Here is a 14,924-nt window from a genome sequence, read left to right on the forward strand (position 1 = left end):
CTTAAGTAAAATTTGTATTTTTTCCTGTTGCCAGTGTATGGCAGTCAGAAATGTAATGTAATGATGCTAGTGGTGTTTGGTACCACTAGCTTGATTCACACTAAGGTAGTTATTTTTTTCCATCATTGCTTTTGCACCATCAATGCAAATGTCAACATAGGGAAAGGACAAAAAACACCTTGGTATAACATCTTAGTATTTTTATGAAGATATGAACTTGGAGACCTCCAGAAGGTATCTTAGGGACCCCCAGGTATTCTTAGACCACATTTTGAGAACTACAAGGTTAGAGAGACAATAATGTAAGGACCATTAAATGCATAGTTACCTATAGAACTAAGACTGGATAAGATCTAAAAGAGAGTATAGTATCTAATGTTTATATGTAGATATAGTATAAATATCTACATATATAAAAGCCTAATATGCAAATTGACCCCTCGGGAGTTCGACCAGGAGACCGGGAGTTTGATCACTCGCTATGATGTGTGCTGACCAGCAGGGGTGACATGGAACAAAGAAAGGCCCCGGTGGCAGCCGGGGAAGGAAGGCCCTGGCCAGCAGCCAGAAGGCCCTGATTGGCCCTGATCACTGGCCAGGCCTAGGGACCCTACCTGTGCATTAATTTTGTGCACTGGGCCTCTAGTAAAAAAAAATAAAAGGAGAGTTAGAAGATCATATATAAAAGGTTTTTAAATGTTTGCAATAATCATACTGGTGTTAATAGTATTACTATTGTTATTCTGAGACTATTATGTATTTGATAAGAGGTGGAGCAAATGATTATTTATCAGATATTCGAATTTTGTAATTTCCAATGTCTTTCAGAACCAAGATTCATATTTGGAAGGAGATGAAACTATAGCAGAGAAAAGAATAAATTAAAATGCTATAGACATGATTTTGAACTGGAAGCATAATATGAACTTGGGAGGCAGTTTGTCTTTAACATGTGTATGTATGTATATTGCATGTGTACTAAGTATGTCTGTAAGTAGCATTTATATCTACTTGCTCTGTCCACTGAAAGGTCTAGAAATGACCAAACCAGTAGCAAATGAGCATCACCTGTATTTTGGTCTTGAAGTATCATTTCCCACTAAAAAAATTTTATTGAAAATTGGACTCTTTTGAAATTGGTTGATTCAGGTTTGGGGCAGGAAACATATGAGTCTGGGAAATCTGAAATAATAAAAAGAAAGGAAGCTATGAAAAACTATTCAGGTCTTGTCAAAAGGACTGGAAGACTAGTTGAAGGGGCTTCCACTGGCCAAAGATGGAAAACAATAATTACAAAGAACAATAATTACAATGCATTGACTCATGAAATAGATTTAAATACATGAGTTCATAATTATATTTTACAAATAGTGTTAATAATAACATTTATAATAGGAAGAAGAATAAGAAGGATGAGTAGGAGAACTCACTGTTAGAGAATGTTAAAGAAGCCACAGCTTGATGGACCTGGACAGTATTATGCTAAGGGAAATAAGCCAGTCAGAGAAAGACAAATACCATGTGACTTCACTTACATGTGGAATCTAATAAACGAAATAATTCAACAATCAAAATAGAAACAGAAGCATAGACACATAGAACAGACTGACAGCTGTCAGGGAGGCAGGAGTAGGGGGCCTGGGTGAAAAAAAGGTAAAGGGATTAAGCAAAAAAAAAAAAAATATATATATATATATATACAGACACACACACACACATAGACACAGGCAACAGTATGGTGATTACCAGAGGGAAAGGGGGTTGGGGGGTAGAAGAGGGCAAAGCAGGATAAATGGGGATGGAAAGAGACTTTACTTTGGACAATGGGCACATGATGCAGTGTGCAGATGATGTTTTGTTGACTTGCACACTTGAAACCTATATGGTTTTTGTTAATAAATTCAGTTAAAAAACAATCTATTTCCTTATTTAAAACCTAATAAAGGGAAAGACCAAGCAGCATTTATCCTGTCTTTTATTTATGAAAGCTACTACTGGGTTACTAAGTAGTAGATGAGGAGAAGAGATTTTACTTATTTATTATTTATTTATAATAAAAGTGTCCCAATTATTAAGTTAAAATATTATGATGCTACAACATGGATGAACATTGAAGACATTAGGCTGACTAAAATAAGCCAGTCACCAAAAGACAAATACTCTGTGAACCCACTTACATGCGGTATCTACAGTAATAAAATTCATGGAAACAGAAAGTAAAATGGGGTTGCCAGGAGTTGAGGCATTATATTTAATGGATACAGAGTTTCAATTTTGCAAGATGAAAAGAGTTGTCGAGGTGGATGGTAGTAACCGTTGCATGACAATATACATGTACACAATACTACTGAATTGTACACCTAAAAATGGTGGCAAATTTTATGTTATGGATATTTTATCACAATTTGTAAAATTGGAAAACAATTATAGAATTATGATATCACCGTTTCAACATCCAGTGAATTAATAGTTTTAAGGATTGCACTAAGATCACACAAAATAAAGATAACCAGATGTTATATAACAAAATCTATAGCCTTGCTAATACTACCAGACATGGCTTTGATCCAGGTTCTAATTTATAGAAAATAGAGGGCAGAGGACTATGCTAAACTGCATTATGAATATGCAATCAACAAAATTAAGACTATGGGAAACTATACAGTTCAGATAACCTAATTTTTCAACAAATTATAGGGATGCTGTATATTATAAGAGACTTAAATATAAATATCAAATAAAAGAATAGTAAAGGGTATGCCGGGCCAGCGTGGCTCAGTGGTTGAGCGTTCACCTATGCACCAGGAGTTGAGGTTCAATTCATGGCATGCAGGAGGCAGCCAATCAATGATTTTCTCTCATTGTTGATGTTTCTATCTCTCTCTCCTTCTTCCTTCCTCTCTGAAATCAATATATATATATATATATATATATATATATATATATACATATATATATATATATACATACATATATATATATCCATCCCCACACGTAAATAAGTAACATTGTCTTACAGAGGATTATATTTTTCTACCTCTTAAAATCAGTTAAATAAACCAAAATTAATAAAAACATATTACCTTAAAATAGTAACTTGAATTTTCTGAAAATTGCCTTGGACTCAAAAGTGAACTTGAATTTTCTAGTTCTTGCCTAATATTTTACAGATGACTTATAGAAGTTCCATTCATTCTTGTAAGGTTACTGAGGAATCAGTTAGTCAAATATTATGTTTAGTAAACTTAGACGAAACCCTGACTCCCAAAGAGAAGATTTTTTCACTTAAAAAACCTGAGAAAATAAGTGGAATTATTATGGATTTACTTATTTCCCTCATTTGCTTAATAAGTTCAGGCCAATCAAGAGACAGTGATTTTTTTTTTTTATGATGGTATAAGATAATCATTTACTTACCCTCCATGATAGTCAAAGGATCTTCCATTTTGGGGCGCAGGATATTAGGGCCAAAGACAGTGGCCAAGTTCTGTGCACTCATTTTGTTAACTCCTGAATAGGATTGTACTTCATCCAAGAATCTGTTGGGTGTAAGAATGTGAAGAAAACACGAGGTTAAATTTGCCAATGGAATAAAATGAGTCATCCTATATAATAAAAGGCTAATATACAAATCGACTGAATGGTGGAACTACCGATTGCTATAATGTGCACTGACTACCATGGGGCAGATGCTTACTGCAGGAGCTGCCTCCTGGTGGTCAGTGTGCTCCCACAGGGGGAGCGCCACTCAGCCAGAAGCTGGGCTCATGACTGAAGAGCGCAGTGGCAATGGCGGGAGCATCTCTTGCTTCCGCAGCAGTCGGACATCCCCCAAGGGCTCCTGGACTGCAAGAGGGCACAGGCCAGGCTGAGGGACCCCCCCAGAGTGCAGTAATTTCATGCACCGGGCTTCTAGTTATAAAATATTTATAAACTCGAGAATGTTAAGCGATGATTATGTAGGTAAAATTATTTAGGAATTCAAACATCTCTTAATCAAATGTGGAGAAAATATGTTGCAAATTATTAAGAATCAGACTTGAGGAATCATATCAGATATCGCCCCTGGCCTGGCTTGACTTGGTTTCCTCTGTCAGTTACAGAAACAAGTGTTTGGATAATACTAATATGGATTTAGATTGAAGAATATGAGTTCCCTTCCAAAGCCTCAATAAAGTATTAAATATGTGTATTCAATTTGAGAATTATAAATAAGATCATCTGGTACAATCCCGTATTTCAGAAGGGAAGAATCACCCCTCTTTGTGGAGTAATTTGTGAGCTTTCCATTTATAGTCTGTTAAAAATGAGACCAAACATTTTTAAAATTAAAACCTCATTTCTACTGACATGAAAATTACAAGCAGAAATTGTTTCAATTTATTAGGTGCTAAAGAACAAGAGGCATGAAATCAGCCTTTCCCTGAATGAATTTAGTGGGGGAGGGTTGTTTTTGTAGTCTTCCAGCCTTTTTTCATTCCCTCTCCCTTCTTCATTTTGGCAAGAACTTCTGTTTTGCATGGCTTACAGATTTAACTGATAAGACAAAAAAGGAAATGATGAAAAATAAAAGCTAACTTATTTTATGTTATTTAATACATGTTATTATGTGTCAGTCATTGTGCTAACTTGTTAAATTCTCACTGCATCCCTGTGAGGTAAGTACTATGTTTGTCTCCATTTTACAGGTGAGACACACGAAGCACCAGAGGTTAAAAGTCTTTCCCAAGGACATGGGGTTAGTAAGTGGGAGAGCTGAGCTTTGAACCCCGGTGTTCTGACTCTAGAGTTTGTGCTCTTCATTACTACACCAGGACTTTTCAAAAAGGTGCCTATTTCTGCATGTTATACAGACTAACTATATACAGACTAACTATAATAAAACGGAAGGACAAAAAACGAAACTACCATTTCTTATTTGAAATAGTTGAAATTAAAAGTCTGCTTATATGTTTCAAGAGAAGTTAAGTTTTTCCATTGTGACTATAAAGACTTGCAATAGGGTTCTCAAAGCCTTTTTCCCTGTTTACTTAAAGAGAATTTAATATTTTTATTATCCAGTACAGTAGCGGTCATTTCAGATACTCTGCAGTCGTATCAATCATCAATTTCTTTATTTAAATTTAATAGGTTTTGATTTTATGTTTGGCTTTTTTAAAAAAGGAGCACAGACATGGAGCCTCCCATCCCAGGCTCTAATTTAAATATGGTCACTGAGAGAGCGTTTTTCCAGGCACAACTATTTTTCTAACAGAGTTGAATTACAAATGTCTTTTCAATGAGTCTGAGGTGGGAGAGGAATTGAAAGAAAATAAAATGCAGTGAGCACTTATTACATATACATTAATTAGTTAAAAATATAATTTAATTTTTAAAACAAATGTGTGAGATGTGTGTTGTTGCTACCATTTTACCGATTAGGACTCTTAGATTCAAAGAGAATAAGAAATTGCATAAAGATAAGTAAGTAGTCAGTGGTGGAGTCTGGCCTCCCATGCAAACCCTTGTCATGCCAAGGAGCATGTTCCGTCTCATAAACAATAGTACAAGGTACCTGCACAAAATTCTTTGACTGAAGTTCAAAGCAACATAGCTTTAATATGTGAAGCTAAGAGAGACTTCAGAAATGACAAATTACAGAATCATGCAATCTTTGACATCACTTTGTCAAGCCTCTTACTTTTACAAGGCCAACATGCGAGCTCAAAGCAGTAAAATGATTTTATTCACTGTCAAACATAAGTTAGTGTCAGGCTAAATATAGTCTGGTTTTGTTTAGGACAATTCTTACCTGCAAATATACTTGAGGAGATTGTAATTGACCACTGGCAAACTCTTCACCTGCTTTGCTAATTCCTTTACACCCTGAGTATAAAGAAAAAGAGAATAAATGTTACCTTTCTAGGTATTGGTCTTGGAATTAAAGCAAATTGGTAAAGGAGACATACAGTGCTGTGTGTGTTTTTTTAAATTAATTTCACATATTATTAGTGTAGGGTCCTGTCCAAAAAACTTGCTACCATCACAGAGAGAATGTTAGAAATATTTTCACGGATGTGAAAAAATTTCAAATATTTCCATAAGTACTATTTGTGGAGAAAAAGATTTAAGAGAAGCCCTTTTAACATTTTAAGCATTTGTTCACTTTCCTGAAAATGGGAGATAGCCGCAATTATAATAAGTCTATTGGGGAGAAAAAGTAGTGTTGATGTATTGAAAGTCCTTCCCATTTTCAGCATGCCCCAAACATAGAGAAACACATGTCTACAGACAAATAAGTCTCTCAAAATTGGTCATGTCTATGGCACATCGTTTGGGGTGGGAAGCCTGATCTTCCTGGAAATTTCACAAAGGGATTAAATGCTTTGTTTCTTCTCATTGTAGAACTTCCTCTGAAATATAAATGGCCCCAGAAAAGCTATCGGATGATGTAATCTGACTTGTTCTTCTCCCTGTAATGGGCCAGACAGTAAGTATTTTAAGCTTTCTGGGACATATGGTCTCTGTCTCAACTATTCCACTCTTCTGTTTTAGTGCAAAAGCAGCCACAGACAACATTATATAACAAACAGGCAGCAATTTTGACAAGAGTGCCAAGAAAATCCAATAGGAAAAAAAGGATAGTTTCTTCAACAAATGGTGGTGAGACAACTAGATATGCACACGCCAGTGAATGATACTGAACGCTTTCCTCACCCTATAAACACAAATTAACTGAAAGTGGAGCTTACAACTTAAATGTGAGAGCTAAATTTATAAAAGGCTTAGAAGAAAATATGGGAGTAAATCTTGGTGACCTTGGGTTAAACAACGCCTTCTTTCATATTCGAATAAAAGCACAAGTGACAAAAGAAAAATGGATAAATTAGGCTTTATCAACATTAAAAATTTTTGTGCTTCAAAGGATACCAATCAAGAAAATGAAGAGACAAATCATAGAATGGGAGAAAATATTTTCAAATCACAGACCTGATAAGGGACATGTATGTAAATTATATAAAGAACTCTTACAACTTAATAATAAGATAAATAACTGAAATAAAATGGGGAAATGTCCTGTCTATGATGTTTCTCAAAAAAAATACACCCATAGTCAATAAGTACATGAAAAGATATTTAAAATCATTAGCCATGAGGGAAATGCAACTCATACCTCAATGATATACCACTTTACACACATTAGAATGGCTACGATAAGAAAGAGAGAGAACAAGTTCTGGCAAAAATGTAGAGTACTTGGGACCTGCACACATTGGAAGTTTACATGGTGAAGCCTCTTCCAAAAACAGTGTTACATATGGCCCAGCAATTCTACCTCCTAGATATATACCCAAGAGAAATGAGAACACATGTTCATAGCAGCATCATTAATAATAGCCAATCAATGGAAATGCCTGTCTTGCAACCGATGAATAAATAAATAATGGAATATTATTTAGAAATAAAATACCAATACATGGTACAATGTAGATGAACCTTGAAAACAGTGAAAGAAACCAGTCACAAAAGACAACATTTGTATGAAATATCCAAAATAGGCGAACTTATAGAGATAGAAAGTTGATTAGTAGTTGCGAAGAGTTGGGAAAGGAGAAGCATGGGGAACAGGTATGAAGTTTACGGGGTGATAAAATGTGCTAACTATCCTACAATTAGATTTTGGTGATGGTAGCAGAACTCTGAGAATATAGTAAAAAGCACTGAATTGTACACTTCAAATGGGTGATTGTATAGTATCTGAAATGTATCTCAATAAAGCTGTTTTTACAAAAACAGGCAGTCAGGAGGACTTCGTAGGAGTCATTGTTTGAGGTGATTTAAGAGGCACAGCATGAAAAAGGAAACATGAAGTAAGTCATCCACTTTGTTCATAGACTATTTGGCACCACAATTAACCTTTTAGGGGAGCATAGCGGCAAGGAGTGCTCATTTCATTTATTCGGTCATATTTTTCTTTTTTTAATGAGAGAATGGATTAAAAATGGGACCTGAGTTTTGTATGTGTTAAGTCTAAATGTGTGTGACGTCAATACACAGAAGAGTGGAACACAATCCAAGGATAGGGCAAAGGAAAGATTACAAATGAAAGACAGAGAACACTGACAAAACCCTCAAACAAAAGCTTTTGTAGAAATAAATGCCGAGACTTACGGCTTCCTCTTCCTTGCTGAGCAGTTTGGCACATGACAAAAAATCTTCATACTTTGCATAAGGAATCACTGGCTCTGGAAGTTCTCGGAGATACAGTTTGAGAAGTGAGGCCACCGTGTGCACATCCGTGTTGCTGTGGAGAGAGAAGTGTGAAGATCATCTTTGGACTGAACCTTATAGCATTTTGTTTATTTATTTTTTAATCAAATATGGATGTGTGTGTCAGGATTATATATGAATTTGCAATGAAATCAGTCAATCCAGCTTTCAAGAAATACATACGTATGTGACGATGCCTACTAGATGCTACCGCAGGTGGGAAGGAAAGAAACATACATAGAAGGACATTTGCGATTCTCAGTGTGGTTTGAAAGTTCAGCATTTTGCTTTTGTGTGTATTTGATGTTAAGCAAAAGTGTTAACTTTTGAAAACAATGAGTATATACCAGACTTTAAATAAAATGGAACACAATTTGCCAAAAAATACCAAATCTACATATGTGTGTACGTGTGTATTTAATGTCAAAATTAATTACTTCTGAATCTTAACTATATTTCTCAAAATATCTCTCATTCCTGAGAAGACACTGGTGATTGGATATAGATATCTGAGGCTTGCCATGACATGCTTCAGCTTTTAAGCAGAGCCCATTAGACAGCATGATTGCTTGTCTAATATTCTAAGATAGTTGGGAACCCTTAGAGTCTTTTAGAAAGGAAAGGAAAGTGCTACAAAAATAAACAATGAAAACTTAACATGAAACACAAATTTTTATTCTCTGCTGAATATTAGAGTGGCAGGATAATTTACTGAAATGTTATTTTATATTTTGTTTTCTGTATTTCCCTATTCCCAGTAAATCCATGAAGATGGCTGACAGCAAAGACAGAAAGAGGAGGGATTGTCTTTTTCTGTTGTTTTTGTTTTGTTTTGTTTTTAATCTGTGGGCAGAGGGACAGGAAAATGGGAAAGGGAGATGGGTGAGCAGGGAGTGAAAAGGTCAATTCATCCCCAGGAAGTGGGAAGAGTGGCAGTGAACGGGGTCAGGGATTTTGTCAGTAATGAGAACAGACACCCACTCCCAGACCTCGCTGAAGGAAGTGACAAGTCGCCAGAGGGATATACCTGGACAAACTGGAATAGAAGCACCGAAATTCCCTACCTCCGTGAATATTCTGTTGGCCCAAGAGCACATGAAAGCAGAACTGACTTCACAAACTCAGCGGGCTGAGGCAATGGGCATTTCACCTCTCAGTGTAGGACTCAGTTTGATTTCACCAGGCATTTCCCACAGCTAATCTGTATTAGACGCTACAGAAACACAGTGGCTAGGACCCCGATGAGTTAAAGGAATGTATTATTCTAGCCTGCTTATAATTTATAACCCGGGGGGGGGGGCGGGAAGGAGCAGATATTAAGTAGATAATAATACAAGTTCATAATCACAAGGTGGTAATAAGGAAAAGTATCAGATGCTATCAAGGGAGGACTAATCTAGAGGCTGTTTCTCTGAGGAATGATGTTGGGGCCAAGATCTGAAGTGTGTGTGTAAGAATTAACTACGTGAAAGCTGAAGAACAGAAGGAGACCTTCCTGATTAATGCAAAGCAGATAAGCAGAGACCTAGGTGAGAGGAAGCGTCCTGTCCTTGAGGAGCTGACAAAGGCCAAGGAGACCAGATCTCAGAGTGGGACTGGACCATGGACTTCACCTTCCTCAGAAGTAGGGCAAAGGCTGAGGTTTTCCATTTTCACACTGAAGTAAGTCAAAGGAGGCACTCTGCCAATCGTTTTGCAGATATTAAAATAATAAACATGACCTGATAAGGCCTGTATTAACTAATTTTATTCTTTCCATAATTAAGTAACTATTTCTTCTCTTAACATTCTCAACTGATAGACAATATAGAAGTCATCTCAAAGGCTTGTAAAGAAAATAAAAATCATGTCTTCCAGATGTCTTGAAAATTGTGACCAAACTCATTAATTCCTAAAAATACTTTCCTCCAATTTCTTTTTAAAGCTAGGCCTAAAGTAGTCTCAATGGTAAGACACGAAAGACACCATTTATTTTTCCTGGCAAACCACTCTACTTCCTGCATATCAAAGCCCTTCTGTGTTTCTAGTGCTATGTTGTAAATCACCTGACTCCTGGGGGTGCAGTCCTCAGTAGTAACAAAACCACAAACTGGAAGGACGGGCAGTTCAACCAAGTATTAAACTATTTCCATCTTTTGATTCCACTCAAATCCAAACCACACTCTAACCCAAATAAATTTATGACCAGGTTAGGTTGTATTGCCTTCAAATTCAATGACAATTTTGTTAGGTTATAGGTAGCCACAGAGAGAAATATAAAAATATAATATCAAATAAGTATAATTTCAATATATGGAATATATCATGTATAATTTGTATGACCACATAGAATATATAAAATATTTATGAAATAAATACAAATAAATGAGACAATAATAAATATGTATATTTAACAAAAAATCTGTTTTAGTATTTCAATGACAAACTATTCGTTACTCTCCCCAAGCACACTGTTTTTAAGGTAACTTGCTGTTTTTTGTTTTTTATTTCTTCATGTTTCTCACTGCCTTTGATCAGGTTTTTATTCAAAATTAGCTGTCCAAAGTGATTCCAAACTTTATGGAATAAATTGGCTTTTTATCTTTTGCGGTGAGTTTCTTTTCTGAGGACTTCTCAGTTGCTGGCTTCTTGGTACCTGTAGCCTTTTTACTTCCTGTATTATTTTGCTTCTAATGAAGTTGAGCTATAGCACTGAGGACGTTTGAACACTAGATGGCGCAATTGCAAAGTTAGACTAATCCAGAGGGTGTGAAAATTGTGAGGGATGAAAGGCTGCAGAATCATTCTTCATCCGCCAGCGATATTCTTCGTTCCAAAGCTGCAGTAATTTCCCAAGAATAGAAATATTCGAGCTATGAGTCAAGGTAAGAGATGTGGACTGGGATGATTATATTATCCCTTCCCTACGGTATTATGTTACATTAGCTTTTTAGCTTCTAGTATACATAAACCCACACACTATTAAATAGAAAAAATGAAGAAAAATTACAATATATTTTCTTGTTTTTTGATTAGCAAATGTTATTAAATTTTTTGCTTAAAGAATAAAACTTAAATTTATGGCTCCTTTGGGGGCTTTATTAAACTTAGGCTATTTTGTAGGAAAAGAGACTTCTACATTCTCATTTTTGGCTTTGTCCTCTCCCACTGAATGGAAGAAGACAATCACTTCTGGACCTACGCCAACGTGTTTGCTGGTTCTGATTCACTTCAAGAGCCTCACAGTACATCCACCCCAATTGCCAGTATGCTACCCGCTACGATAGGAGGTCTGGGGTTTCTCTAAAAATAGTCACTCTACAACAGAACCACACTGTGCATCTAACTCTCTAGCCTGACACCCCTCACTGATAACTCATTTTTAGCCTAATTTTTAAAAATACATTTTTATTGATTTCAGAGAGGAAGGGAAAGGGAGAGAGAGATGGAAACATCATTGATTGGCTGCCTCCTGCACACTCCTTACTGGGGATCCAGCTTGCAACCCAGGCATGTGCCCTGTCCAGGAATTGAACCTGGGACCCTTGAGTCCTCAGGCTGATGCTCTATCCACTGAGCCAACTGGCTAGAACATTACTTAGTCTAATTAATATTTGCTTAATATATGGCCAATTAGGTAAATACCAATTAAGATGGGTTCTATATTATCTATTCATTTAGAATTTTAAGATAAAAATATTTTTTAATTATGAAAAGAATAAAATTAATTAGATAAGACAAGCCCTACCTATCAGATCACCTCTATTATTTTAACATCTGCAACTGTATGTTAATTGCCCAATGTACCTAGAAAAACGTGTTCTCTTTGCCTCAGAGAAATATATCTCAGTCTTCATCAAAGGGAGGTCGAGTGACTGTATTATGTCAGAAGCTGGTGTACATGGAGAATTAAAATCCCTAACCCGGCCAATAATAGTAATAACAACAGCAGTAGCACACACCTACGCATATCTCTTTGTGCATCAGGCCTGCCAAGCAGCTCATTGAATGGGTTCTGTTATTAACTCTCTTTGGAGTTCTTAAAAGGAAATTGTACATTATATAAAATTCTTTTTGGCTAATTACTGATATATGAGGGTTTTTAATGTAACACTCTTTTAGTAGGAATTCAAAACTATTTGCTAATGTAAAACCATTATACAAACCTCAGGTCTCTTTCATTCGCCTGGCAGTACAATCTGTTTTCAGAAGCTAAGATAAATAACCATGGACATTCTATTCAGTGATAGCAAAGAGGCAGAGCCAGGCCCGGGGATCCTGAGTAAAGGAGCTGTCGGGCCAGAAGATGTTGCGAAGCATATGTCCCTTCACTGATCAGCATACGGGTTTTGTTTACAACCTATATTGTACTTGTACTTCTGAATTCTGCAGTGTTTTCTATTACACTTAAAGGGAGGGTTCCATGAGACTTTCTACAATTGACCTAATTTTACATTCTCAGAGGTCTCCCTTTGGTCATTCTGGGATTGTTCTAGAAATCACTACCTCACCAAATAGTTTACGAACATTTATAGCGTGCACTGCCCCATGCCACACGCTAGGTGAAGCAGAAATCTTTTTTTGTCCCTCTTGGTTTTATATCTCTAACCAATCACCAAGATGTTTCCATACCACTTTTCATTTGCTCAGCTTCTTAGCATTTTCTGTATATTATAGCTGCTAAGTCCCTGCCAGGTGCGTGATCTTAAGAATAGTTTTATACTTCATGAAAATGACCTGTGTTATTTATAATCTATGCACAATAGGGGCCTCTTACTAAGCTGAGCAGGGATAAAGGAGTCTGATGACAATCCCTGCTTGCTCATCCTCTAGGTCCTCCCCTCCTTCTCCGATAAACAGACCCACACACAGAGATCAGCTCAAATGCCACAGTAATTACAAGCATAATACTACACAGGAAAAATCTTGAAACTTTTAAGCTTCAAATTGAGAAATGGAAATTTTCTTTCCAGATTCAATGCACAGAATATAATAAAATCCGTTGATTTAACTGAATAGAGTGAATTTCCAATGCACCCCATGGAGAGTTATTAAAGATATCGTGAACTTATTTGCAGCATGCAGAGTGAGATAACCTAAAGTTCACTTGGAACTAAGAAAAAATAATGGCATGTCCATAGAACTCCAAGAAGATAAGTGAGACGGAAATCCGTCAGCAGCACTACCAAGATGAATACTGCCACCAGCGTGTCTTAAACAACACACGCTCTGTCAAGCGAGTTCACCAAGACATAGAAGAGCAAATCCAAAGGTGGTGAATAGTTGCAAACTAAGTCAAATGTCTACCAGAAAAGCCTGGTTCTGTTCAAACTTATGTTCTTTTGTATCTGTCAAAACTGCTACACCTTTTGGCAGTGAAACTTGAATTCAGTTAAACTGTTGTGGCTTTTTTTTACCGTTATGTAAGTGTCACCATTGAATTATATACAACCCCAAAAGACAGTTTTTACCTCCAGGCAGAGTCCTGGACTATGTTGATTTACTGATTGTTCCAAACAAGTCTTCTGTTTTAAAAGAAGACCGTGGTAGAGAACTGCATGATGACTCCTGCAGTGGACTGAATTGTCCTCCATCGAACTCCTATGTGGACACCATTGGCTCTGATGTGATGACATGATGTCTTTGGAGGTGGGGCTTTGGGAGGTAATTAGATTTAGAGAGGTCGTGAGGGTGGTTCGATGGGATTATGCCCTTATGAGAAGAGACACTAGAGAGCTTGCCCTGCACCCTTTAACCTCCATGCATATGCAACAAGGAAAGGCTATGTGAGTACACTGGCCATCTATAAGCCAGCAAGAGAGCCTTTGCCAGAATCCAATCATGTTGGTACCCTGATATCAGTCCATTCTCTAGAAGTGTAAAATAAACTAATCTCTGTTGTTTAAACCACCCAGCCCATGGTATTTTTTATCTTTATCCTCACCTGAGGATATTTTTTTCATTGCTTTTTAGGGAGAAAGGAAGGGAGAGAGGGAGGGAGGACGAGAGGGAGAGTGAGAGCGAGAGCGAGAGAGCAAGAGAGAGAGAGAGAGGGGGAGAGAGAGAGAGAGAGAGAGAGAGAGAGAGAGAGAGAGAGAGAACAATGTGAAAGACATCCACTGGTTGCTGGGGATCGGGGATTGAGGATCTAAGCTGCAACCTAGGTATGCGCCCTTGACTGAGAATGGAACCCGAGACCCTTCGGTGCACAGGCCGACATTCTAGCCACGTAGACACATTGGCCAGGGCCATGGTATTTTTTTATGGCAGCCTAAGCTGACCAATACAACCCCCAAATCTGCATTTGGTGATTTTTACCTCACTAATGGTTCTGTTAGAGTATTAGGTAATAAAATGTTAGCCAAAAGACAGAAACATGCTTTCAGATAATGTGGATTTATGAAATATTGTCAGATAGATCAACGAGATATGGAAGAAACCGATTCTAAACCCTGGTTGTGTATGGAATGTTCTTCAAAATGCTGACTATTGGGTCTTATATATTCTTATATATAACTGATCTGGGCTGAAACCTGGGCATTGAGATTTTCAAAAAGCTCTTCAAGTGATTTTTATGTACTGCCAAGGTTGAGAAGCACCAACACACAACACGTATTTGGGGTGGAAAACTTCCATGAAAGGAGGCAGTTCCAATATGTAAAGGTAAAACATTTAAATATGGCCACTCCACCATT

The 14,924-nt window shown here is 36.9% G+C and overlaps 1 protein-coding gene across 2 annotated transcripts in view; it reads right to left on the reverse strand.

The window, feature by feature from the left end:
• Nucleotides 1–14,924, reverse strand: part of ARHGAP24 (Rho GTPase activating protein 24) — a 456,309-nt gene that overhangs the window by 13,545 nt on the left and 427,840 nt on the right. For both annotated transcript variants that reach the window (XM_081110112.1, XM_081110113.1), the window contains 3 exons: nt 8,152–8,284; nt 5,792–5,865; nt 3,418–3,539 (listed from right to left, as the gene is read on the reverse strand). In XM_081110112.1, coding sequence (XP_080966238.1) covers nt 3,418–3,539; nt 5,792–5,865; nt 8,152–8,284 — 329 coding nt within the window. The remainder of the gene's footprint in view (nt 1–3,417; nt 3,540–5,791; nt 5,866–8,151; nt 8,285–14,924) is intronic.

Source organism: Myotis nattereri (genome assembly GCF_964212035.1).
Source record: "Myotis nattereri genome assembly, chromosome: 1".
NCBI lineage: Eukaryota > Metazoa > Chordata > Mammalia > Chiroptera > Vespertilionidae > Myotis > Myotis nattereri.